Source organism: Lentinula edodes (assembly GCF_021015755.1).
Source record: "Lentinula edodes strain Le(Bin) 0899 ss11 chromosome Unknown C8R40scaffold_8, whole genome shotgun sequence".
In the NCBI taxonomy this organism is placed as follows: Eukaryota; Fungi; Basidiomycota; class Agaricomycetes; order Agaricales; family Omphalotaceae; genus Lentinula; species Lentinula edodes.
This window is the reverse complement of record NW_025764314.1, coordinates 428,784-450,590: the sequence shown is the minus strand read 5'-3', so window position 1 is coordinate 450,590 and position 21,807 is coordinate 428,784. Positions and strand designations below refer to the sequence as shown.

General features: G+C 46.0%; 10 protein-coding genes across 10 annotated transcripts; 4 read left to right on the top strand and 6 right to left on the bottom strand.

Moving 5' to 3' along the window:
* Window positions 1–21: 21 nt before the first annotated feature.
* On the bottom strand, window positions 22–2,150 carry C8R40DRAFT_1092995 (peptidase family C78-domain-containing protein). Its single transcript, XM_046227577.1, has 10 exons — window positions 1,837–2,150; window positions 1,652–1,781; window positions 1,461–1,597; window positions 1,338–1,406; window positions 1,229–1,262; window positions 1,132–1,172; window positions 922–1,079; window positions 805–866; window positions 373–753; window positions 22–320 (listed from the first exon to the last, which is right to left on the bottom strand). Exons 1-10 carry the CDS (start codon window positions 2,102–2,104, stop codon window positions 218–220), a joined length of 1,383 nt encoding a protein of 460 aa, XP_046089010.1. The 5' UTR covers window positions 2,105–2,150; the 3' UTR covers window positions 22–217.
* A 10-nt stretch (window positions 2,151–2,160) lies between these two features.
* On the top strand, window positions 2,161–3,467 carry C8R40DRAFT_1092994 (20S proteasome subunit; the record flags this gene model as incomplete). Its single annotated transcript, XM_046227576.1, has 8 exons — window positions 2,161–2,287; window positions 2,344–2,381; window positions 2,440–2,481; window positions 2,543–2,669; window positions 2,729–2,853; window positions 2,904–3,029; window positions 3,085–3,261; window positions 3,316–3,467. The coding sequence occupies exons 1-8, from the start codon at window positions 2,266–2,268 to the stop codon at window positions 3,463–3,465; spliced, it is 807 nt and encodes a 268-aa protein (XP_046089009.1). The 5' UTR covers window positions 2,161–2,265.
* C8R40DRAFT_1092993 (Extradiol ring-cleavage dioxygenase, class III enzyme, subunit B) lies at window positions 3,468–4,893 on the bottom strand. Its single transcript, XM_046227575.1, has 4 exons — window positions 4,411–4,893; window positions 4,226–4,356; window positions 3,821–4,171; window positions 3,468–3,754 (listed from the first exon to the last, which is right to left on the bottom strand). Exons 1-4 carry the CDS (start codon window positions 4,805–4,807, stop codon window positions 3,578–3,580), a joined length of 1,056 nt encoding a protein of 351 aa, XP_046089008.1. The 5' UTR covers window positions 4,808–4,893; the 3' UTR covers window positions 3,468–3,577.
* Window positions 4,894–5,030: 137 nt separating this feature from the next.
* On the top strand, window positions 5,031–6,364 carry C8R40DRAFT_1167969 (CDK-activating kinase assembly factor MAT1-domain-containing protein; the record flags this gene model as incomplete). The annotated part of the gene is made up of 4 exons (XM_046231112.1): window positions 5,031–5,201; window positions 5,254–5,319; window positions 5,386–5,546; window positions 5,602–6,364. The coding sequence occupies 4 exons, from the start codon at window positions 5,031–5,033 to the stop codon at window positions 6,362–6,364; spliced, it is 1,161 nt and encodes a 386-aa protein (XP_046089007.1).
* A 1,549-nt stretch (window positions 6,365–7,913) lies between these two features.
* C8R40DRAFT_1039442 (kinase-like domain-containing protein) lies at window positions 7,914–9,088 on the top strand (the record flags this gene model as incomplete). Its single annotated transcript, XM_046223837.1, has 3 exons — window positions 7,914–8,022; window positions 8,077–8,879; window positions 8,930–9,088. The coding sequence occupies 3 exons, from the start codon at window positions 7,914–7,916 to the stop codon at window positions 9,086–9,088; spliced, it is 1,071 nt and encodes a 356-aa protein (XP_046089006.1).
* A 528-nt stretch (window positions 9,089–9,616) lies between these two features.
* On the bottom strand, window positions 9,617–13,572 carry C8R40DRAFT_1167967 (Piwi domain-containing protein; the record flags this gene model as incomplete). Its single annotated transcript, XM_046231111.1, has 23 exons — window positions 9,617–9,784; window positions 9,845–9,852; window positions 9,905–9,984; window positions 10,043–10,103; window positions 10,168–10,283; window positions 10,341–10,373; window positions 10,432–10,786; window positions 10,840–10,928; window positions 10,976–11,051; window positions 11,104–11,248; window positions 11,300–11,352; window positions 11,408–11,413; window positions 11,462–11,615; window positions 11,670–11,792; window positions 11,840–12,094; window positions 12,153–12,384; window positions 12,432–12,491; window positions 12,555–12,641; window positions 12,700–12,801; window positions 12,856–12,950; window positions 13,016–13,200; window positions 13,313–13,344; window positions 13,400–13,572. 23 exons carry the CDS (start codon window positions 13,570–13,572, stop codon window positions 9,617–9,619), a joined length of 2,688 nt encoding a protein of 895 aa, XP_046089005.1.
* A 164-nt stretch (window positions 13,573–13,736) lies between these two features.
* Window positions 13,737–15,311, bottom strand: C8R40DRAFT_1092986 (Brix domain-containing protein). The gene is made up of 4 exons (XM_046227574.1): window positions 15,102–15,311; window positions 14,821–15,051; window positions 14,216–14,771; window positions 13,737–14,155 (listed from the first exon to the last, which is right to left on the bottom strand). Exons 1-4 carry the CDS (start codon window positions 15,276–15,278, stop codon window positions 13,827–13,829), a joined length of 1,293 nt encoding a protein of 430 aa, XP_046089004.1. The 5' UTR covers window positions 15,279–15,311; the 3' UTR covers window positions 13,737–13,826.
* A 120-nt stretch (window positions 15,312–15,431) lies between these two features.
* On the top strand, window positions 15,432–16,406 carry C8R40DRAFT_1159371 (Pkinase-domain-containing protein; the record flags this gene model as incomplete). Its single annotated transcript, XM_046229872.1, has 2 exons — window positions 15,432–16,190; window positions 16,236–16,406. 2 exons carry the CDS (start codon window positions 15,432–15,434, stop codon window positions 16,404–16,406), a joined length of 930 nt encoding a protein of 309 aa, XP_046089003.1.
* A 2,355-nt stretch (window positions 16,407–18,761) lies between these two features.
* C8R40DRAFT_1167964 (uncharacterized protein) lies at window positions 18,762–19,177 on the bottom strand (the record flags this gene model as incomplete). The annotated part of the gene is made up of 3 exons (XM_046231110.1): window positions 18,762–18,856; window positions 18,905–18,928; window positions 18,982–19,177. The coding sequence occupies 3 exons, from the start codon at window positions 19,175–19,177 to the stop codon at window positions 18,762–18,764; spliced, it is 315 nt and encodes a 104-aa protein (XP_046089002.1).
* Window positions 19,178–19,487: 310 nt separating this feature from the next.
* On the bottom strand, window positions 19,488–21,745 carry C8R40DRAFT_1092983 (uncharacterized protein). The gene is made up of 6 exons (XM_046227573.1): window positions 21,634–21,745; window positions 21,415–21,576; window positions 21,061–21,253; window positions 20,562–21,009; window positions 20,433–20,502; window positions 19,488–20,380 (listed from the first exon to the last, which is right to left on the bottom strand). The coding sequence occupies exons 1-6, from the start codon at window positions 21,674–21,676 to the stop codon at window positions 19,821–19,823; spliced, it is 1,476 nt and encodes a 491-aa protein (XP_046089001.1). The 5' UTR covers window positions 21,677–21,745; the 3' UTR covers window positions 19,488–19,820.
* Between the last annotated feature and the right edge of the window lie 62 nt (window positions 21,746–21,807).

Genomic DNA, 21,807 nt, shown 5'->3' with positions numbered 1-21,807 from the left:
AAATAGTTGAACGCCGATAGTGGCATGACTGGAACTCATAAAATTGTCGTTGTTGACTGATACTGCCAACTTGAAATTATCCAACTCCAAACTCCAAACAGAGGGGTTCAGAAGATGTCCCACTATGTATCTATCACGGCCGGGTTAAAATCCATAAAATGGCTTGATACATATAATTACTACTTGGTGGAAAGAAATCTCACTGGAGTATCGTCCTTCAGGTAATTTGTTCACTCGTCAATATCTTTCTCCGTTTCATCTCACTTTTTGACAAAGGTTCGTCCAACGGAAAGTAAAGGATCTGATATTTGTGAGTTCTCCTGCCATTGATCTAGTCAGCGATAGGGAGACAATGGAAATGTCGCTACTTACTGCAATAAGCGGGTATCCCAACGAAAATGCTTCAACACGTCTCTATATGACGGTTCATTAACCGATATATCCTTATCTATTTTGTTCGTGTTCTTCGTTCCCTTTTCAGTCACCTTTTGCACCTCGCTTTTCATTTCAATGTCGCCCGATCTATTCTGCATGCGCTCCTCGACAAATTCGATCTCGTTGTCGTCTCCGTCAGTCCATGCAGCATCACTACCATTATCTTCGCTATTTGCATGATTCACTTTTATCGGCTTATTCATGTCATCGGTTTGTGATATGCTTTCACGACGTTTGTTGTCACTTCCCTGAGAACGAACGGAGAACGAGTTGGTTGAAGTGTTCAGTGCCACGGACCGTAGATGTTTTGAAGGTAGCCTGTAGGGTTGTCAATCAACAACATGAACGCAGAGATATAGAAAATCTTACTTCGAAGGATCAAAAACTAGAAGGGATACTGCCCCTATTTTAGTCATCTCATAGCCTATCACCTAGAAGGTTCTGTGTCACTCTATCCAGCTTCCGATGGTCTTCATCAGAGCTCACCAGACGTGAGTGCTTATTGTCCTGCACGATCAACGGCATGCAGGGTGTACCCTGAACAGGGGATGCTCCAAGTAATGCAGTATTGATTGTAGAACCGGAATTGTGTTTGTTGTATTTGTTAAAGTACTGAACTATCCAGTTTGTCAACGGCGTAAGACCTGAGGCAGAACTGTGAGCTACTGGCCTGGGTAAATAATTCCTTAGACCAACCTTTTTTTGGATCTTTGACTTCGAAGTCAACGAGTTCAGCTCTAACATAAGGAGTGGGTATATACAAAAGGATAAGCATATGAAAACAGGAACTGACGGTATGCCTCTTGACAAAAAAGCAGCGCAAATATCTAAATCAGACAAATTGCAGGTCAGAAGGATGAATGATGATTCCTCAAACTCGAATGACAGAAAACTAGCAAAACCTGAAGTGCCAATCCACTTATTCGTGTCAACGAGCCTTTTGAGCTGTACACGACCTTCAATGTCAAAACCTAGCAAGGGTTGTATGATCAATAATTGGGAGAATACGAGTACAGATAACATACCACTGTTCCAGGCTTCCTCAATCCATGCTTGGAGGTTTCGTACTCCAGGAGATATCGGTTGATCTAGGAGAGGAAAGTACATAGGCTGATAAGGTTGATCCATCAGGGCAGCACAGGACATGAGAAAGTTGCGATATCTGTTTCCAGCATCAAAGCTGGCAAGTATCATACATGAAACGGCTCTCACTAACCCGCAACCCCAACTTGCATCCCACATCTGCCTTGAAATATATACGGCTCCTTCATAGCATAATACTGCGCGTATCGTCGTCCCCTTCGCATGGGATTGAAGGAGAGCTTTCTTCAAAACCGGTATCAATCCTGAGAATATGCGTGACTCAATGAAAGTCACCGCGACACAAACATGCGGGCTCACCCGGAATGAAGTTCTTTGGTGGTGGCGTATGCATCGCAGGATACCAGAAAACATCTTGAGATTTCTCCACGTTTGCGGTCATCGGATTCCTCAATTTGCCTTTACTGAGCCACGACCTGAGATTCTTGGAAGTGGTCGAGCTCGAAGAATTGGCTTGAGGATAAGGATTTCTTTCAGACTCTTCCAAGTGAGCGTCATAGTGTCGTTGTCGTTCGGGGACAGACAAATCATCAATGTTCGCCCAGCAAAGCTGACACTGTAAGCTCATATTTTCGGGTGTGCGATGGTCAAGGCAGCACAAGGCGCTCACATTCTGCCGATGAGCGCTTGAGCATTGATTGCACTTTCGACGCGTCAGCTGACATAATCGACCCAACTTCGACGGACGCGCGTACGCCATTGTAACTTGAACTTCTCCTTCTTCGTGCAATGTCCAGGTCCTACGATCGAGGTATGTGCAGTCTTTCTACAGCAAATACTTACTTGCTCCTCATATATCTTTCCCAGCTCTTACTGTCTTCTCCCCTGATGGTCATCTATTCCAAGTTTGTGGACCGCGTCGATGTCATATCTCATAGCAAATAATCAATCGAATAATCCTAGGTCGAATATGCTTTGGAAGCCGTGAGGAAGGGTACATGTGCTGTAAGCTGCTTTGCTCATGCAGAAACTCGGAAGGATCTCATGAACGATCAACTGGAAAAAGGTTGGTGTGCGTGGCAAGGATGTCGTAGTTCTTGGTGTGGAGAAGAAGTCGGTTTTACAACTACAAGATCCTCGAACCGTCAGAAAGGTGGCCATGCTGGATGATCATGTGTGTCTGGCTTTTGCAGGTGCGCCATCTGCTTCCTCTTGCACAAACAGACGAGCTCACTCACTCTCCGGATAACAGGTCTCACAGCGGACGGACGAGTATTGATTGACAAGGCGCGGATAGAATGTCAAAGCCACCGTTTGACCGTTGAAGACCCCGTTACTGTGGAATACATAACGAGACATATTGCAGGCATTCAGCAGGTGTGCTTCGAAACTGTATCGCTGGATATTAATCACTTATGCTTTGCTAGCGCTATACGCAATCCGGAGGTGTCCGACCATTTGGTATCTCCACTCTCATCGTTGGCTTCGATCCACATGACACCAAGCCTCATCTATACATGACCGAACCAAGTGGTATTTACAGTGCGTGGAAGGTAAAACTCCCTTCTGCTTTATTTCAAACTTGCATCCCGACTCTTACATATATAGGCTAATGCAATTGGACGATCGTCGAAAACAGTACGGGAATTCCTGGAGAAGAACCACAAGGACGATCTTTCACGAGAAGAAAGCATCAAGCTTGCCGTGAAGAGTCTGCTCGAGGTTGTACAAACGGGTGCAAAAAACATCGAGATCAGTGTGATGGAGAGTTACGGAAAGATCACGGTGAGTTTGCCATTTGTTATATACGTTGCTCCCTGATATATGATACCCTATCAGAATCTTGATCTTGCACAGATTGAAGCCATTGTCTCTGAAATAGAGAAAGAAAAGGAGGTCGAGGCAGAAAGAAAGCGCTCTAGATTAGCTGCAACTGCTGCCGGACAAGCATCCATGACATCTCGTGCTACAGAAGGCACGTCTGGGTAGTAATTTGCAATGAATGTAATGATATTCGTTTGAAGGCGTATGATACATGTGCAGGAACTGGTGACGAGGTTGAGTATACAATGTTCAAACTATTAGTATATGATTTCCTGTCCTACACCCCGAAAGCGACAGTCGGGATACCGTACAGTCCATTCAAAATCTTCAGATCCTCGTCCTCGGCTGCTCCAGCTGCAACGTACAGCGGTACGAAATGCTCTTCCCTTGGATTGCATGCTCGGAAACCTGAATGTTTAGGTAGATCTTGCAGTGCCTTTTTCCTTTCTTGTGTCTATGCAAATCACGGGTATGTAAGTCCTTGGGACAGGACGAATGAAACATACGACTGTTGGCTCACGTTATTGACCTGCAATGCATCCAGGATGGCCTTGTGAAAAGAATGGTGAATAGGCTGAGCAGTGTCCGGTGCGAAGGAACTAAAATCCCTTAGGTTATGAATCGGTAAACCTCCGGCTAGGACGAGCACATTCTCTTCCCGCAAACTCTTGACAACTTGACCGAGTTTCCAATTCGCTTCTGGTGTCATGCTTGAGTCAATGGACACTTCCACTATGGGAATCCCGAACTCCTCCCCAAACATAAGACGAAAAGGAACGAAAACCCCATGATCAAGACCGGGTCCTTCGAACCCACGTCCATCTGAACCGCGAGGTTCAAGTTTAGAGGTGATACGGGCTAGCTGACCTGCCTGTGTGGAGTAGAAACGTTGAGATGATCCTGAAGACATAGAAGAACGACGGACCTCCTTATACAGTCCGACTATTTGTTCGGCAAGTTGTTTATCGCCTCGAGATTTGAACTTGAGCTGATAGAACTCCTGTGGAAAGCCATAGTAATCCATCAAAAGAGGATTTTCGTCCCCATAGTCAGTCACTATTGAGTCCATGATTGATATATGCAGGTAGATTAACTGTGAAAGATCGATACCTAATCGTTCTCCTAGTGTCTCCCAGTGTGCACTGAACACAACGACAGCCTTGGGGTTGTACTTTTGCAGCAATGTGGGACCGAAGTCCTTGAGAAAGTTTGCCAGGGGTCCATTCGGACCCTGGTACTGTTCAAAGTCGCTGCGGCCACTGAACCCCCGCGCGTAGACAAGAGCTGGGCTGCCGTGAGCGAAGAAAAAGGCTGGTATTTTTTGCGGGGTAGAAGGAAGTGATTCAAGCGCTGCACGCCATTCGTCCTGATTCGAGGGTACGGCTACGGAAGTCATGCTTGTATTGCGAAAAAGGATATTGGACAGAAAGGCGAATGATTTTGGGAGCAGGGTGGATAGAGCGACTGCCAAGAGTGAAAGTGATACGATTTTGTAGGACAAGACCATTCACCACGATTCACCGCTGATAACCGTGTCCAGATTTAAACATTTTTGAGTTGGAGCACTTTAAAGACGAGAGAAACACTAAGCAGAAGTAAGCCTGCTTACAATCAAAATGAATATCATCTTGTAAGCACAATAATCAAAAAACGTAATCAGAGTGTCACAGTACTAATCATGCTTACGGCAGAAACCTGAGCTCCAGTTTCTCACTTTGACTTCGACAACAATGGCGACAAAATCAAACTATGGCTGGCTGCAAGGAAGGACAGTGAGGAAAGGCGGTCACTCTTCGTCGAACTCCCATACGCGATCCAGTACGCCACAGGTCCAGAGCACGTCAACAACAATATTTGGAGGAGGAATTAAGGATCCTTCAGGGAGAACTTCAGAGTATTTTGTGCGTCGTTTTTTAGATCTTCTATGGAACTTGTCCTGATTAACAGAATTAGTCAATGGACGACCAATGTCCGGTTTGCAAAAGTGACCGTTATCTGAATCCCAAGCTACGATTGCTTGTCAGTTCATGTTACCACAAGATGTATGTTCACTTCTCTTTGTCACTGTTATCTGTCTTTTAACAGTGCAATAGGTGTGAATCATGTATAGACCGTTTATTTACTCTCGGTCCCGCGCCATGTCCAATTTGTAACAAAGTCCTGAGAAAGCTAGCTTTCTCTCCGCAAACGTTCGAGGATCTCGGAGTAGAGAAAGAGGTAGCAGTGAGGAGGAGGATAGCCAAAGAGTGCCTTTCCAACCTTACTGTGTTTCGACTGCTCTTACTAATATACAAAGTATAGGTTTAACAAGCGTTTGGAAGACTTCGATGACCTTCGTTCGTACAACGACTACCTAGAAGAAGTGGAAGACATTGCCTTCAATCTCATCAACAACATCGATATCCTTGCTACCGAAGCTCGAATCGCAGCTTACAAAGCTGCAAACGCCGCCCTCACATCTCTCAACCTACAACGGGAGGAAGCGGAAGCGCTCGCGCTGAAGGAACAAGAGGATTTGGAACGGCGGGAGCGCGAAGCGCGCGCTGCTCAGCTAGCTCAACAGGAACAGCAAGAACGTGATGAGCGTCAACGTGAGGAACGGGAACTAATCGACAAACTCGAGACGTCACAGAAAGACGCACATAAAATCGTTGCAAAATCTCGTATCGCTGCAGCAAAACGTTCCTCGGCTCGGGCGGCGTCATCAAGTGCTAACTCTGGATTGCTTGGAATGTCGTTTGGTGCTGATTATGCTAAATTGCTGAAAACTAGGACAAACAAAGTCACCAACAACGTCCCGGATGAGCCTCATGTACCATTTCAAGACGATTGGTATGCTTATGATGACCTTTACACGGTCAGAGTAGATGGGTATGATGATATAATTAGTGAAGCCGTCAGAAAGGATCGAGAAGGTATCATGAGGGCTGGAGGTTACAAAGTAGAGGAGGCCTGGAATCGGGCTTTGTTAACTGCTGTAGCAGGATTAAATATTGTTCCGTTATCTGGGTCGGATGAGCCGAAATCGTTGGGAGATGCAGACGTGGTGATGGATTCAGTCTGAATTCGAGCGGATTGATATTTGTATGTTGGTTTTCATAGGATAAGGCTTGTAGGAATATTGCTATATCTCAGGCTTCATCCCTCCAGGATTTCACCGGCACGCTTTATATCTCATCTTGGGCATATATCGTTACAATAAATGCAAGAGGCTTTAGCAATGGTGAGTAACTCATGAGACATTTTAACGATACCGTGATTTATTCACTCCCGTCACCTCCCTTCTTCATTCTTATGATTTATCTATATTCGTTCAAAACTCTCCAATGAAAAAGAAAAGCAGGTTTTTGACTTCTCTTTACGCGCAGCGATTCTGGAGGATGGCTTTGTAGACGGTTGAAAGCCAACAAGCTCTTCAATACGAGATTGAGATACAAGATATGCCATACGTATGGTAGATAAAAACTTGGTGGGGCCGCAGTGAAAATACTTTATCAGAAAGCGTCGAGTCAGCTTGAGGAGATTTCCTACCCTGAACGTACGAAATTGTCAACCCAGCGATTACATAGACAAAGGCATCCATTCGCCATGGTAAAACCGAGTGGGCACGAATCTTTTTCTACAGTCATCCTTACTCGAGCGACGAAAGCTAAACAATTTTTTGAGTGGACCAGAATTTTTGGTAAAATTTCCTTGTCCGAAAAGGCCAAAATCATAGCGTATTCGAAGCCAAGATGTAGCAGGTGCAACATGAACTGAAGTTCAGACGAGAAAAACTTGAGTTTTTCAACTTTTTGTAAATTAGCGCGCACCACGATAAACGCTCAGGGCAGCCGGTCACCTGATTGAATCATGCGTCCTTCGAAATTTTGATGTCGGACTCACAAATTCTATTTTCTCTTCCATTACCATCTGTCCATAGTCCTGCAACAGCCAACTACTGGTGCCATTGCTACCTTCAGCGCAGCGCGCTTTGGCTGGCTCTTGATATTTCAAAGTGCTGTTTTCTGCATCCGGTATGACTCCCCATACCACTAAAAATTGACATCGCTGAAATTTATGCTGCTATCAGTCCGGTACTGTGATCTACCTCCTTTACAAAGCTCTGAACGATCGGAGAAGCATTTGATTTCGCCGCTATATTTTTGTTCACTCATAAACCTCCACCAGTCCCCCTCTACAGTAGGCTCTAGATTGACGAAGGACCCATGATGCCCTATCCGTATTTGATCCCTCGCTCCGGTTCCATCGCAGAACACATTCAACTTCCCCGGTCTCTTCCAACCAGCAGGAATCCCAGTTTTGACTCCGCAAATGCACCTAGCCTATCACGTCGGGAATCATATTCCGTAGCCGTGCAGGACGTGCCCATAACACCGCCGTTGTCGCCAGGACAAACTGAACCTGTCGATATTGACATGGAAGACGATGCCGATATTGAAGTCCTCGACATGAATGCAGATGAGGGCCGAGCAAGCAGTAATACGACTGAGATTGCTGTGGGGGATAACTCCGCACTTTCGCCAGTGCCTACCTCTGCAATGGCACCTAGAAAATCCAGGGAGGCAATTGATATAAGTAGGGTCAGGGAAAACCAAGCCTTGTCCCACCCGATGGGAGGCCCTGAAGGACATCGACCGCTGAAACTGCTGGAAGATGAGGAGGTACATCTGCAGAAAGGCGGCGTGAAGCTGACTGATTTCGAGGTCAGGGGAACTTTAGGTGGGTTCGGCCTAGAAAAGCAGGTCACATTTCCCACTCATTTTGTTCGACTAGGTACCGGAACCTTTGGCCGCGTTCTTCTAGTTCGTCATCGAAGTTCCTCAAATGATCCCAGTTCACAGAGCCATTTTGCCCTGAAAGTGCTTCGCAAAACCGAGATTGTTCGCCTTCGCCAGGTTGAGCATGTCAATGCCGAACGTTATATCCTTTCCCGGGTTCACCATCCCTTCATCGTCGACCTTTTTGCGACGTTCCAAGATAGCTTGAACGTGTATATGCTCATGTCGTACATTCCTGGTGGAGAGTTATTCACACACCTGCGACGAGCTCAACGATTTACTCCCGATGTGACTCGTTTTTATCTGGCGACAATCATTCTTGCCCTCAAGTATCTCCATTCATATAACATCATATATCGTGATCTCAAACCAGAAAACTTGCTTCTTGACTCTCGGGGTTACCTCCGTCTTACGGATTTTGGATTTGCAAAGATCGTGGATGATCGTACTTGGACCCTTTGTGGAACACCAGAGTATCTTGCGCCAGAAATCATCCAGTCTGATGGGCACGGTAAAGCTGCTGATTGGTGGGCCTGCGGAGTATTGTGCTATGAGATGCTTGTTGGGTATCCACCATTTTATGATGAGTCTCCATATGGGATCTACGAGAAAATTCTCAATGGGCACATACATTGGCCTCGGGGCATGGACCCCTTGTCAAGGAGCTTGGTCCGAGCATTTCTCAATCCCGACCGGACGCAGAGGCTGGGGAATATGATTGGAGGGCCACAGGACATCTTAGATCATCCATGGTTCCGAGGAGTTGATTGGGATGCGTTAGAGAGAAGGGAAATAAATGTAAGACCTCTCCAATTTTTCGTCTCGTTCCAACTGATTATTGCTTTTAGGCACCTATTATACCTCACACCTCGTCTAGTGATGATACTAGACATTTCCTTCATCTTCCCTTTCCTCCCGCTGCGGAAATACCAGGTCTCATCCAAGAGGAGACAACATCTGCCATCCAAAGGTTTGACCCAATCGCATATCAGTTCCTCGAGTTTTGATACCCATGCGGTGTTATTTGTTTGTCGTGTTTTCACCACATTACAATCAGACTATCACCTACCATCACTGTCGTTGTATCCTTTGATCATCTATATACTGGTATTTATTCTATCATTTCCATCGTATATGTGTCGATACTTTGTTACCCACTCCCTTACACACTTTCTTGCACTGATCTCCACCCACTGCTGTATTTTGTTCTTGCACTACTTCACTTCTCTGCCTAACCAATCGTACTCCTCTTTGAGCCTTCGTATGGTGCAGTCCATTCCATTGTATTTTTTAATTTCTTCTGTTCGAAACGAACATATACACTCTTTCACAACTGTACCACCGTACTTTTACCATGTTTTGCCTGCATCAAACATTTCGTGTACAGCTATATTCGTCGTTTTCTTGTATCCACATTCCGGCGTCCTGGCTCAATACAAGAAATACTATGTGCGGTCAAAGCTGTACTTAGCATGGCAAAATGTAATCAAACTCATCCATCACATATATATTGCAATCCAAAACATTTCGAGCAATCATAGGAAGTACATACTTGAAGCCATATATTTGTTCACTCTCCTGAAGTTTGCCTTCCAATCATCGAGATTGAAGTCCTGACTATCAGAGATAGTGCTGGCTGCCTCAGAAGCTAAGCTGAAAGCTGAATTGGGAGCATAATGAAATGAACCACGGCTGCAAGCAAGCTATTGCAGTTTCCGTTATTCTTGACATGACCTAAGGAATGGAAAGATAAAGGCACTCACATCCGCATCTTAAAAGAGAGGAAATTATCAGCGAAGTCAAAACTGAGTCGGAAAACGTACAATAAATGGGAGCTGGAATTGACACACTCCTCGTTGCTTTGGCATACACATGGCACAACGAAAATGCAAGCTCTTGAATTCTGAGAGTCATAAATATCAAAGTTAACATAGACATATCTCTCAGGATTGAATCTGCACCTTTCAGCATTGTAGTCAAAAATCTCATCATGAATGACAGTGTAATGGCCAGAACGAGAAGCTGTGGAAGAAAATATTCTTCAGTGAATGACCTGGTGTTATACATACGTGGTTCTAAGGCTTACTTCCTTGTATGGCTGCGTGAGATTGGAGATAGAAGTCCGTTGTTGAAGGATGCGAGAGGTATCTCTGGTCACTAGCGAAACCTGCAACACAGTTGCCTTTACCATCGTTGGCAGGACTGTAGTCGAACAGTCATAAGATTTCCGTTCCTTCAAGGAGCCGGCAGATAACTTACGAATTTTGAGTAGGAAAGAAAACAATGTGGTGCCTATGTACAAAACAACAAAGCGAGTTAGACTTGTCATGATACTTCAATTATCACATACCTTTTTCCCACAACAATGAAGGTAAACTTGGGCTTTGGATCTTGTATATTCATGATTTTCCACAACTTATCAATTGCAGCGCGAATGTCCATGATCTCTTGTTCGGCCACCTTCGCAAACTCACCCTCGCTTACTCCATCCCTGAAAAAAATGAGCTGAGAAGGTGTCCCATTTTGCTTGCCAAAACCAAGCACAGCCTCATAAACCATTTGTTGCAGGCTCTGTATAATTTCCAGGCGAGGATTCTGAATCTCCGTGAGAGCATGGTATTGTGCAGCATGAGGATCCATAGACCATACGAGACTGGTAGTCGACGGTCTACGAACCCCTGGACCAGGATGAGCGACGTCTGCTCCTAGAAGTCTAAACTGTCAGTGGTAGTCGATGCGACTGTGGAATAGTGTATACCCATGATGATGAAACGGCCCTTATTTGATAAGGCGTTCATTGCGGGAGAACTGACTATGAAATTTGACCCTTTCAGCCGTGCATTCAATCTGAAAACTAGTCAGAAAAATAACATTGAAAGTTGATGAATCCGCACTTGAGGGCTATGTTGTTGAAGTATTGATCATTTGCCCGTTTCAATTTGCCTTCGCGGACACATTGGGTGATCACACCTGTTGATATAAGTCAGGAAATCAGGAGTTTCTAAAGCGAGCATACACCTACCAGCTGTAAAATCACCCCAATGTTTGACTCTCTGTCGTACTTCAGCTGCATTCTGTGGCAGAAGAATAAGTAGTAATGGACGTGGTCTCATATTCTCGAGATCAGGGAATTTTGCCTTCATCTCCACCACGGTACGATTCAAAACCTTATGATTGCAGTCAGAATGATATCAACGCAAGTTGGTGGTGACATATACATGCTCAACTGCTTGTCCAGAACCAGACTGTACTGTGCAAGGGTTAGAGATATCTGCATATTATCTGTTGTTCAGTATCGTATCTTTTGAACCCTCAAATATACATACCAATACCTGCAATAGGTCTGCATTATGAATATACTATATAGAATTGTGGCTCACCAAGGCTCTTGGCACATTGCATGGTTCCTCGCATAACTGTTTCAACCAACTGGTTACCACCTCTCTCAATAAAATTAACAACAGCCCAGCAATTCAAAGGTGCAGCTTTATATAGCATGCGATTCAGGACATTCCAACCGCCATTCACAGGAATCTGGTAAGGTCATTTATGAGCTTACTATATTTGATTTCCTCAAGGAAAGCCCACAAGCTCGTCTGTTCTAAATTTGACTTTTGGTAAAGCTAACAGCTGACCATGAATGGTAATTGGATTGGTGTCAATCTCCATCCCAGACTCCACAATGAATTCAGAGTTTTTGTAGTTCAGGATCTGCACTTTCTTCAGACTATAGCCAAGGAAAACGGGATCGTACATACCGGTGAGTCTGCAATTATCTGGGTACTCGAACTGCCAGTTATTGCACTGAGACGTGCTGCAGGATTGAGAGTTGCAAATCGGACTACTTCTGGAGTCAAGTTGTCTGGAAGTCGCTGCTTGTAAAATTGCCCTGATATCACATTGCAGACCTCCAAAGGGAGAATTATCTGGTGTTCTGCGCCCGGCTTGGTCAGACGCACACCAACGAGATTGGGATAACGGAGATGTATGTTATAAGTAATGCTGAGATATTCCTGGGGGATCAAAAGCTTGAAAGGTGTCGCAAATAAAGACTGTTTCCTGATATCATACCTCGACTGTCATATCATTTCCATCTTTACTGAACACATGCTTTCCTGCATTGAGCACCAAGCCATGTATTGTCCTCCTTTTTTTCGTTGTTTGTAACGTCACCTGTAACTTTTTGAGAAATCTTTCGAGCTTGTGAACTTGAGGACCACCACGCTCATCAAACATCAACTCCCTGGTATCTCGGAATTGCATATAGTCCATGCAAAGATCAAGGAGAGGTCCGGGCTTGAAACTGTTTACATGAGTAAAATGTATTATATGAACACGGAGAGAGCCTACATGGCTGTCATTGTAGTGTCGATATTTAGTAATGCATGGTCTCTGGTGAGGCGAACTGACCTAAATAAATATCACCCCTACAGTTTCTACGCCGTGGTGTCAGAATATCTGATTTAGGCTTACTGGTGAAACCCTCTCCAAAGCTCAATCCCGGGCAAGTTCATCTTCCCAACACTGGAGAAAAAAGCTTTCGCGTTATGAGGATATTTCCTAGATGAGTACATTTATTGTGAGCACGCAGTTTGAAATAAAATATTGCAAGACCCACTGGTTGGAATCTTGGCGAATCAAAATATTGAGAAGGTTCACTGCAGTGGTCACTTCAGGATTGTCCACGGCTGCTTTCTGCTGAATTAAAGTGCTCAAGTTTCTGATATGCGTGTTTGGTCATCAATGGATGGATAGCACAACAGCAGGAACTTACTTTGGTCGAATCATCTCTCCTGCGGTGAGCTTTAGAGTCAACCTGAAGGTTCCGCGATTCCCCTCCACTGGTCTATCGGACCATCCAACGAGAAACTGTGAATTCATGCGTTAATGATATATAAGCGAGTATTGCAGCTTGAGGCTTATCAACTACTTACAGAAGAGCCATCTCCGCTTGCTAATTTCAGACGATGCGACGAATAAACGAGTGCCTTGCCATCATACAAAGCACGGGGACTGAAGATCTGAGGGGCGACAATACTTTGCAACTTGTCAAAAAGCTCTTGGCGCCGTCCAAACACTTCTACATCGGGTTTGAACACTGACACAGTGCAAAAGGTATCTAAGAAAACAATTAATGATACATGTCAAACCACTGCTCTCACTTACTACAAAACAAAAAATGACAGTGTCAATCTCTATGTTCTGTCACCCATGAGTTAAAGAGTACTTACTGTCGTAAAGATAGTAATCCTTTTGGGGCAATCTACGAAAACATGAACTCAACTTCATTAAGCTCTTTGAAGACAAAGCTAACTTACTTTTTGATGACAAAACAGTTTGTCTGCACGCTTACACTGAGCGGTTGGTCCCTGTTAATCGAGGGGGGTCCACCACGGCCTCGTCCAAAACCTCCACCACGTCCACCCCGTCCTCCGTAGCTACCACGAGTGTCCTGCCCGAAGGCTCCGCCTCGACCTTGATAACCGCTCATGCGTAATATGTATTTGAATGACGAAGCTACACTGGGTTGGTGGGTAACAGTTCGAGTTAGAGGACAAACAATTTTATACTCTTTTATATCGCAAATATTTTTACCAAAAAGGAATGCCACCTTACCTTGTTGCGAAATCACACTGGAATGGATATGTATCACACAGAAGCAAAGAAATGAAGATATGATCTCACCCCCTCAAAGCTTCACCGACACCCCCCATGCAGTAAATTACACAATGTCAAACTATGTCGTTATCCCTTCCCCCGCACTTTGACCTTCTTGTTCGGCCTCTGTACCTCCTCATCGTCACTACTTTCTTCTGCCTCATCTAGTTGACTTTCCTCGCCATCGGTGATTTCCTCTTCATTATCCCAATCGTCCACAGCGGCATCCGCATCATCATCATCATTTCCAGCTTCGTCTTCATTACTTTCAAGATGAACACCTTTTCCATTTTTGGTTTTCTCGGCCTTCTTGGAAGCGACGTTCCGTTCTTGCTCCTCCCGTCTCTCCTTTCTGAGTTTCTCTTTCGCAGCATGAACAGCATTTTGTGCGGCGATCTCCTTTTTTGATTTTTTCACTGAGGAATGGAAGAAGCGATCAAAGATTGTGAAAAACTGAAACAAAGAGAGAATTGTACCGAATTCGTGATACAACACGCCGCCTTCTTTTCCAGGGACACCTTCTGTGATCTTCACAAGGCGGAGTTCCAGTCTGGGTCCGACTTCGTCTAGCCTTACTGCTCTACGTTGACCTTTTTTGTTGTTTCGTCCAACATAATCGTCTGCCAGATTGACTGCATCTCCGTCGTCCCCAGCCACGCTTTCGGCAGACGAAGCGGCGCTCTCGTATCCACCATCAGGACCTGGCTCTCCGCGTTTACGAAGTACAAAATCTGCGACGTCTTTTTCATTCCCGAGATCCAGTACAGATCCAGTTGAGCTTTTAACCGTGGCGCCTTCTAAAACGCGGCGAACGCGTTTAGAAACCCCATAGGGTTTTATGGTGATAATGTAATGTCGGAAGTCGAGGGTTCCAAGCTCAGAGTTGTATGCGACAAGTACGATACGACGAGCGGAGGAAAGAGTCAAGTTCTGTGGTGATAGTGAGGGAAAGAGGGATTGAAAAGCTTTCATGACAAGAGGAAGATGAGGAGGCGCATTAGGACCTGGGGGAGGGAATGAAGCGAGGACGAGCTGTTCCAAATTGTTATTTGAGTTTCATAAAGAGAAGCCAACAACATACGAGTGGAGGAGTGAGATATTCCATGCCAATACTCCGTGCTCTTCTAGAAGTGTTCAGAATATCTTTCATAAGACTATATCTTTCAACCCGGAAACTCAAAGTCGGGCCATTGGACAAACGGACGATCCGAAATGAGGGCGCAATGTCGGTTAGTGTGAACGCCAGAAGATGTGTTACATGCAATGCAGGAGCTAGCGTCAAGTAGTCTTTTAATTTATTCCTATTCCTTTCCTGATCAAACTCAGAGACTGTGAAGACGGGAGATTCAAAAAAAGACATACCTTAAGCCGACTCGCGGTGTTGGGCTCCATTACTTTCCGCATGTCCCTCACAAGCTGAGAAACTGAAGATCCAACCTGACCATGCTTGATGATGAAGGATTTTGGCGCAGAGCTATCAGAGGCATCCTTAGCAGCCTCTCCTTTCAAGTGTGTCCGAGTTTTTCTGCGACGAGCCATTGGCAAGAACTGGAAGAAGGGAACTGAAATTTTTGATCAGCTTGTTTAGGAAATCTCGATCGCGTAAGCAACAATTTCGCGTTCTGGCTTCTCCATCATTTCGAATGCTCTAAACTTCATGTTCCTGACTCTTCAGTTCTTTCTCTCCGTCGCATGGCTCAGCCCTCTGTTCACCAACTCTACAAGCGCTTAGAGACTATCGGAAAAGGCGCTTATGGATCTGTTTCCAAAGGAGTCCATATACCTAGCGGAAACTTTGTCGCTCTTAAGATCATAAATCTCGACACCGCGGACGATGATGTCGACGATATACAACGCGAAGTCGCTTTACTCACTCAGCTCAGAGATGCTCCAAATATCACTAAATACTATGGCTGCTACATGGACGGTCCTAGGGTTTGGATTGTAATGGAACTTGCGCAAGGAGGAAGCGTGTTGTCGTTAATGAAGGCTTCGAGGGACGGCTGTTTGGAAGAAAAGTTTATATCCGTAATCATTCGAGAAGTTTTGGTTGGCCTCAGCTACCTACACAAGGTTCCCGTCATCCACAGAGACATGAAAGCTGCCAACATACTCGTCACCGCTGTAGGGAAAGTGATGATTTGTGACTTTGGTGTTTCTGCATTGCTTGCTACTGCGTCGAGTAAGCGAAATACTCTGACCGGGACTCCCTATTGGATGGCGCCGGAGGTCGTCCAGGCTGTACCAGCATACGACACCAAAGCTGATATTTGGAGCTTGGGCATCATGATATATGAGATGGCCAAAGGAACTCCGCCGCATTCTAATCTTGACAAGTTCAAAGTCATGGACCTGATCCCAAGGGCAAAACCACCACGTCTCACTGACGCCGAGGCCGGGAAGGATATGCGCGACTTCATGTCGTTTTGTTTGAAAGAAGCGCCAATTGAAGTAAGCGTCCTCTTTCTGTGACGAGCATGTGCTCATCTCTCTCAGCGTCTTCCTGCAGACGAGCTACTGAAGACGAAATGGGTCAAATCAATCGCCAAAGTTCCAGTATCGATTTTGCAGGAGTTGGTCCGACGGTTACAACAAGCTGGACCTCGAGACAGTCTGGCAGGCCCTTTGGATTGGGAAGTGGAAGAGTGTGTTTTGTTTTTACCGTAGCTCTTGCTATGTCGTATTGATCTCGGTTGCAGATTGGGCACAGACAACGAAAGTATCTGGGAATTTGAGACCGTTCGAGGTCGACCTCAGGCTCCTTTCCAAGACGACACTAATTCTTACTACGATGGACTCGATACTGAGCCAGTCAACGCTCAAGCAACCATTCGTCCAGGTCCCTCCGCACCTCTTCCATCATCTTTACGTCTATTGTTTCAAGACGAATCAACTCAACAAAATACTTTCCGTGCTTCGACCTTCCAACAACCGCTCACCCGTAGTCTACCTGTCGAACCGTCTCCACCGCCGCCGCCACAACCACAACCACCGTTATCAACGCCTCCCTTTGCTTCCGCACAAACAAAGCGCCCTTTACCGCTCGATATGCACGAAGACGACCTCGCGAAAACTCGCGAATTCGTGTTTCCTCGACCAACGAGGTCCAAATTGAATTTGAGCCGCGTCGCCAACTCAGAGGAAGATTTGATACCTCCTCCGTCTCCATCTAGTACGGAATCATACAACAACGGGAATCTGGATGATATATCACCAGAGACAGAGAAGAGCGAGAGCTCTTCATCAACCGTGGTAGGAGCAGTACGATCTACTGCTACTTATCGAGATATTCGTTCTACCAGAGGACCACCAGATATTTCCATACCGTCAACGTTTGATAAAATGCCCGACCTCCCGACCCACACTATCCCAGTGAACTCCGCATCACCTTCGGGCCTATCCTCCTCCTCCCCCGACATATCGACAGCGTCGACAACCCGACCTCTCATTCCACGAAAGCGTTCACAAAGTACAGCAGAAGGACTGGCAGGTCGTAAGGAAAGTCTCACCCCTCATTTAGATTCTAACCATCATCATCCCAATCCCTCGCCGAACCCATCACCAAACCCGAACCTCGCGTCCTCGACTGCGTTCCAATTTCCTGCCAATCCAACAAAACCTGCAGCAACTTTCGGCAGCGCGCATGCTCGGGACGGGCTTGCGTCGTCCACCTCCGCGAAACCACAGCCAGCACCGCCAGCTATGACTTCGCCGGGATCACATCAGACGACGTATTCGTTGGATACGAGCTCGTCTACTAGACGGAACGCGTCCGCTTCTGCTACCACGCGTTCGTCGCCATCGATGATGCGCACTCGATCAGCGACTGCTTTGCCAGAGGTGCAAAGTCCTCCTAGTACTTCTTTCGCTGCTATACCATCATCATCACTGCACCACCCAGAGGTATTTACAGATGGCTTACCCCTTTTACCCCCTGTACGACCATTCGCTGAACCAATGCGAAGAAATCGGAGCGGGAGTGATTCTAGCTCGACTAGTCGTACAGTAAATTTGGGCACACCCGGTCTCAAAGATGTTTTGAAGGTTCGTTATCCGTTTTCCCTAAACACTTGGTTGTTTATTGCTACCCGTGATTTAGATTCCCTCGTTATCTTCAGAACACCAACTAGGTCTCAGTGACCTCTTACCACCATCGCCTTCGGCCGTCGTGAACAATCGAATATACACCCCCTCATCAAGTCATCTGAATTCATCCACTACAATCAATCCCTTTACTGCACCGTTGAACCACCCAAACTTCAAAGATACCGGTTCCCCGTTTTCTTTAGGTCTACCAAGGACAAGCTCTCCTCCTTCATTTGACCTCCGCTCTGCTCCAGTCGACATGACATCGTCCATGTACCCTTCGAGTCGTGTCTATGGTCATAATCCATCGTCATCATTGGCATCTATATCCTCTCTGCCCGGATCCAATGTTATGCCGGTGCTCAGACCGTTGGACTACTCCTCACTTGTATCAATCGAGAGCACTCAGACTGAACTGGCGAGGACAATCGACGATTTGTCAAAGTGCCTGTCTGTAGTGGAGATCGGATTTACCAGTATGCTGGATACGGTATATGCCGATACTATTGAGGAAGAGCAAGAAGATACGGCAGATCCAATAATCACTGATTCTGAAACTGAACAGGAGCAGGACTCTTATTTTTCGTTATACAATATCAAGCCTATAACGTTCAACGCCTGATTCTCTCTATCACGATTCACGATAACATGGGTTATTTACTCGGTTGTCATTTATCTGCTATACTATATCTTTCAAATTTCGCTTTTTGCATACATGCATACACCCAACGTCTGCAAATTTGTCATCGACAGTGTACTTTAAACACCCTCTATAATTACATCGACGTGGTCAAGGAAATCGCAATTTCTTCTCTCGTGAATCAAATTTATTTCAGTTACATGCAATTGTAGACTACATACGTATTTAGACTACAATCACCAATGAAAACGGACGTCAGATTAAGTGCGACAATGAAGGATATTAATGTTACCCGTTTAATTCTTGGACTGAGGCAAAGGCTCCTCGCTGGCGTTGGCATTGTCGAGAACTTCGCGGGCGTGGGCTTTGGCCGCTTCGCCGACATTGTCATCTAAGGCGGTTAAGCTCGAGCAATAGATGAAAGATTAAGACCTATTACTGTGAAGAGTGGCCTTGTATCCTCCTACATCAGGTTATCAGCAACATCATCAACGAAGGCCGTCGAGCTGAACTCACCGAGGACTTGGTTTTGATGAGCGTCACCAGTTCCGGCACTACCACGGCTGGTTTTGTTCTCGAAGTCGTCACCCATTTCGCGGAGACGTTCGGTGGCGCGGTCCTTGGCTTCATCGGAGGCATTGTCGTTGTGAAGAGTTCCTCGAAGACCAGCGGCGACGCGCTCGGGGTTCTTCTGAGAGTCGTTGCCAGACATCGTTAAAAGATTTATGCAAGTCAAGTAGATGGGAGTAAGAGTAGAAGAATTTGTTATGGAATTTCAGAAATTCGAAGGGGTTTATATATCTACTGGAAATCAGCCTAGCTTGGGATCGGGGATAATGACGTCGAGTCTAAAACTCAAGTCTCAAGGTATGGCTGTCTTCGAGCCGAGAAAGGGAATCCCTCTAAATAGAAATCTTTACTCCAAATTAGGAAGCATTGCACCCGAAACCCGACTTTCACGTCTGTCATCAGGTTACAGCCAATGAAAGCTCGACATCGCTCAGCTTACTCAACGTGGATCATGCAGATCAATGAGGATATAGATTTACGACATACCCAACACACACCCTACAAACTTCAAATCAAATATTCTCGGAAGGAAACATTCAAGTAAGGTTAGAGAGGTCAGTGGTCAGCCAATAATCGCGCCTACCCATCACTCTGTGGATGAATGGTCAGTGAATGATGAGTACTGAGTACTGAGTACTAATAAGAAAAGTCGAGTCGAAGCAGTCTGCGAAATTCGATCGTTGGAACTGGGCAAACGGTTAGCGAGATGAGGAAAAACCCGGATCAGAAGGTTCGAAGCTGAGAGGTAAAATGTTATACAGCATAAGGGAGGGAATGCGAACGATTTAGCTAGTTTGCTGTTGAGCGTATTGACCCTGGTAATAGGACGCATAGTTGTAGTCCTGCGATTGTTGAGGATAACCTCCCTGGCCTGACCATTGTCCACCGCCATACCCACCACCTGAAGCACCATATCCACCGCCGTAACCTCCCTGAGGCCGGAACTGCTGCTGCTGCTGAGGCTGAACATTAGATTGCCAATTCTCAGGACGACGCCACGGAGGGATATTCGTTCCTCCACCAGTGATATCCTGTCCTGATCTAGGACCAGCAGCCCACGAAGGCTTCGACATATCTGGAGCAGCAGCACCGGGCTCACCAAGCTCCGCCATCAACTTGGCATACTCGGAGTCGAAACCGCCACGACCCACTGGAGGAGTGGGAGGAGGAGGAGGCGCATTCGGGTCCTTATTTACCGTACAGTCGCGAGCCATATGTCCAGCGCTGCCACAAACACGACAGATGATGTTGGCCGTGAAGTTGCGCTGCTCCGGACAATCGTATTTACGATGTCCGACACCACCACAGTTCTGACATATCTGGTTCTCATCATCACGAAGAGTACCTGGAAATGGAAGATTAGCACATACAATGAACGGAAAACAAAGGATTTTTACCATTGAGTGCTGCCAGTTGACGCAATTGGTTCCTCTTGTGCTCGTTCTGGCCTTCAGGTGTAGAAGCAGCCTGTTGTGTTCGAAAAAAAGTCAGAAAGTACAAGAGATAATCAGATGAACATGACGGACAGTTTCGATGACCTTGTTGATCAGCCTGACGCAAGCCGCCACTTTTTCCTCAGAATCGGCGAGAACAAGACAATGGAGGTCCTCCTCAGCGTCATCCGCGTATTGATCTGGCCGAGCCTTTCCTTCTTTCACGCTGCCCTTCCCCCTAATACTAATCTTCGCCCCACTTTCCGTCTCCATTTTCTTCAAACTGTTTCCACGAGGACCGACGAGCAGACCAAAGAAGTTAATTTCAGGAAATTCTTTGACTGGAATGTAAACTTTATCAGAGGGACGCTGGGAGCGTTTCTGTTGGGCGTATTCAACTGGAGGACGGAAGTTTGGGTCGTTTTTCATGGCACGGTCGACTAATTTGATTCGCTCATCCTCGAGCTTTTTCTTGTACCGGACTTCACGAGTGTTGGTTCGTCGACCGTGGGCATCATAAGTGGGAGGAGGCGAAGGTGATCTAAGAAGTTTATCAGTGAAGATATGCGAATTAGGGTTCAGGGTAACGCACCGTTCACGCTCAGGTGGAACGAAATTATTCAATCTGAGTTTTCGATTGATCTCCTCCAACCGCAAGTGGATAGCGTAATTGTCAAGTTGAGCTTGCGAAACACCGACGGCGGATATAGCTGTCGGAAGTCCAGGAATTTCTGTCTTGGCGTCTCCCCACCGACTTCGTCGTTTACGAGGAGCATTAGGATCCACTGAAACGAGTGTAACAAGACAAAATGAAAGGTTAGGTTTTATACAGAAGGTCAGTAGTAGGATTAGAGTATGAATATCAATCAAGGACGCCCGATATATCCCATAGGTCTCGAGGATGAAAGTGACAACCAATAGGTTAGTGCCAACACTCTGTGCTTACCTTTCGGATCTCCATTTTGCGGCGACTCTTCTCTGCCGCGTTTTCCCGAGCCCTCATTCTCTTGAGCTTTGGGGTACGCAGAAGGAGACGGTTGAGCAAGTTGCGGAGGAGCTGCGTCCTCGGTGGGTGCTGGACCAAATCGACGACGGTTCCCCAAAGGTACTGTGAAAATTTGAGTTAGTTATGATTTATATTGAAAAAAGCGTCTTGCAAAATCACCATCATTAGTGCCTGTAATCTGACGAGTGGCGGGTCTCCACATTGAGTTCAGCCAAGAAATATGAGATATGAAGGGAGAAAAAAATATCGACGGTGAAGGGACTTGTCAAAGAACGATTCTCTCCGTGACAATGACATAAGCGGCATCGCAGCGCGCGCGCTTTCCGGGCGCTT

Coding starts and splice junctions, on each gene's coding strand:
- C8R40DRAFT_1092986 (XM_046227574.1), bottom strand. CDS start 15,278: ATGGCTCGTCGCAGAAAAACTCGGACACACTTGAAAGGAGAGGCTGCT. Junction 15,052..15,101: donor ACACCGCGAGTCGGCTTAAG/GTATGTCTTTTT, acceptor GAGTTTGATCAG/GAAAGGAATAGGAATAAATT. Junction 14,772..14,820: donor AATATCTCACTCCTCCACTC/GTATGTTGTTGG, acceptor AATTTGGAACAG/CTCGTCCTCGCTTCATTCCC.
- C8R40DRAFT_1092993 (XM_046227575.1), bottom strand. CDS start 4,807: ATGGTCTTGTCCTACAAAATCGTATCACTTTCACTCTTGGCAGTCGCT. Junction 4,357..4,410: donor GACACTAGGAGAACGATTAG/GTATCGATCTTT, acceptor TGGACTCAATAG/TGACTGACTATGGGGACGAA. Junction 3,755..3,820: donor ATGCATTGCAGGTCAATAAC/GTGAGCCAACAG, acceptor TGATTTGCATAG/ACACAAGAAAGGAAAAAGGC.
- C8R40DRAFT_1092983 (XM_046227573.1), bottom strand. CDS start 21,676: ATGTGGAGACCCGCCACTCGTCAGATTACAGGCACTAATGATG. Junction 21,254..21,414: donor GCAAAATGGAGATCCGAAAG/GTAAGCACAGAG, acceptor CACTCGTTTCAG/TGGATCCTAATGCTCCTCGT. Junction 21,010..21,060: donor GTTCCACCTGAGCGTGAACG/GTGCGTTACCCT, acceptor TAAACTTCTTAG/ATCACCTTCGCCTCCTCCCA.
- C8R40DRAFT_1092995 (XM_046227577.1), bottom strand. CDS start 2,104: ATGAGCTTACAGTGTCAGCTTTGCTGGGCGAACATTGATGATTTGTCT. Junction 1,782..1,836: donor ACCAAAGAACTTCATTCCGG/GTGAGCCCGCAT, acceptor GCATATTCTCAG/GATTGATACCGGTTTTGAAG. Junction 1,598..1,651: donor GATGCAAGTTGGGGTTGCGG/GTTAGTGAGAGC, acceptor TGCTGGAAACAG/ATATCGCAACTTTCTCATGT.